At 42.4% G+C, this 1955-nt stretch overlaps 1 protein-coding gene across 1 annotated transcript; it reads right to left on the minus strand.

Annotated features, from left to right (window-relative positions):
• Positions 1–75: 75 nt before the first annotated feature.
• cldn3c (claudin 3c) lies at positions 76–1393 on the minus strand. Its single transcript, XM_014016900.1, has one exon. It carries the CDS (start codon positions 1277–1279, stop codon positions 629–631), a length of 651 nt encoding a protein of 216 aa, XP_013872354.1. The 5' UTR covers positions 1280–1393; the 3' UTR covers positions 76–628.
• Between the last annotated feature and the right edge of the window lie 562 nt (positions 1394–1955).

Below are 1955 nucleotides of genomic sequence, written 5' to 3' on the forward strand. Positions count from 1 at the left end.
ACTGTGAACAAAGGCACATACAAGTTTAAAAACTGCACACACAAAGAAGAGTCAAACATTTTCAAATACAGAAAAAAAAACACTTTAAAAACAAAACTCAAATATCTATCAGCCAAACTGAAACAGTAATTTCTGAAACTGCAGAGTTGCTAAAATTGTTTCCTGAGACCATATCTGTGATCCAGCTTTAGTTTCAGGCACAGCAGAAACTCTCCTAAGCAAATATTACATGCAAAACACACAGAAACACACGCACACACACGGAACAAGTGCACAAACAAATCTATGTAAAATGAGAGCTGGCGCTTCCTTGTCGCCGTTCATCACGAGACACAATGTTTAACCAGCAAGTTTCAGTGAAACACGACACCATGTTTCTGACCGACACATCCACAATCAGAAAGCAGCAGAGCATGGTACTTTTATAAAATGTAGACACATTATTTTAACCTAAACATTGTAAAAGATATAAGTGTAAAACAGCCATTTTGTTAAAATAAAGCATAAAGATCTGTACAAAATCTTCATCTCGGAGTCTTTCAGAGGGGTTCAACTTGTAGTTTCAGACAGCAACACAAAACAAACACAACACACATTTACTCTATAAAGCATTTCATTTCAGAGCTGTTCAAACATAGTCTCTTTTGTCGTAGCCTGCACCTGCGCTCACACTGCGTGGGGCGGAGTAGGCCATTCGAGGTGGTTTGTACTTCTCCTCCTTTGGTGGGCAGCGGCTGCACAGCATGGCCCCTCCAATCAGGAACAGACCGGCTGCTCCCCAGCCGATGTAGAGCGATGCTCCTATCTCCCTCCTCTGAGCGTCGGTCAGGATTGGATTGTAGAAATCCCGAATGATGGTGTTAGCCGACCAGCAGACAGGGATGAGAACCAAAACGCCGGCGAGGATGAAGAAGATCCCAGAGATGATCATCACTTTGGCCTTGGACGCTTCGTCCTCGATGCAGTTGGTGCACTTTGCTCCGACGATGGAGATCAGGACTCCCAGAATGCCCAGGATGATGGAAATGACTGTCATGGCTCTGGCAGCCTGCAGGTCCTGAGGTAGAGCCAGCATGGAGTCATAAATCTTGCACTGCATCTGCCCTGTGCTCTGGGTGATACAGTTCATCCACAGACCCTCCCAGATGACCTGAGCAGTGACGATGTTGGCCCCGATGAAGGCCGTCACCTTCCACATCGGCAGAGCACATGTTATTATTGCACAGATAAATCCAATAAATCCAAAGACAATGCCCATCAGCTCCAAACCCATCGACATGTTRACCTTTGAGAAAATTCAAATGTTGAGATAAAAAAAAAAGAGACAAGTTTATCAGAGCACAACAAAGGCTCTCCTGCTCCGTTGTCTGGTTGTTGATGTGAAACACCTGCCAGGCTGTGCTGTAGGTGAGGCAGCAGGAGCTTTATACCACAGGGAGACAGAAAGGAGGAGCTCTGATGATGTCAGCAGGAGGCTGGTTTTACACACAAAGACACAACACCTGTACAGGTATAGAGGAGAAAATGAGCTGGTGTGTGTGTGTGTGTGTGTGCACAAGGTGTCGGTAAATTGACTTCCAAGAAAAATCCACTCTAAAGCAGAACTTCTGTTTTCTCCACAGAATTGTTTCTGATCATCTTTGGAGAATTAACTGTTTCTGATGTTTGTATAAAGTAAAAAAAAAAAGAATTTAAATGAGATCAGAGCAAAAAACAAAAAATAAAAATAAAACTAATAAAAAAACACTGATCTTTTCTGTTGAAAAGAGTAATAATGTTCTTCTATAAGCTGAAAAAAACCCATCTTTTACCCAGAAATGCTGACTCACCAATAGAAGGTAAACATGGGAGGGAAGAGCAATTGTTGCTTCTGCTTTCAGACTGCTCAGAAGTCTCTGTTATGAGAAAGTTTTAGGACTTATGATTCAATTCAATTCAATTTGGTTTTTCAATTC

The sequence above is a fragment of the Austrofundulus limnaeus genome, unplaced genomic scaffold, assembly GCF_001266775.1.
Source record: "Austrofundulus limnaeus strain Quisiro unplaced genomic scaffold, Austrofundulus_limnaeus-1.0 Scaffold157, whole genome shotgun sequence".
Taxonomy (NCBI): domain Eukaryota; kingdom Metazoa; phylum Chordata; class Actinopteri; order Cyprinodontiformes; family Rivulidae; genus Austrofundulus; species Austrofundulus limnaeus.

What these genes read in the sequence shown, in the direction of transcription:
- cldn3c (XM_014016900.1), bottom strand. Translation starts at nt 1,279, where the DNA reads ATGTCGATGGGTTTGGAGCTGATGGGCATTGTCTTTGGATTTATTGGA.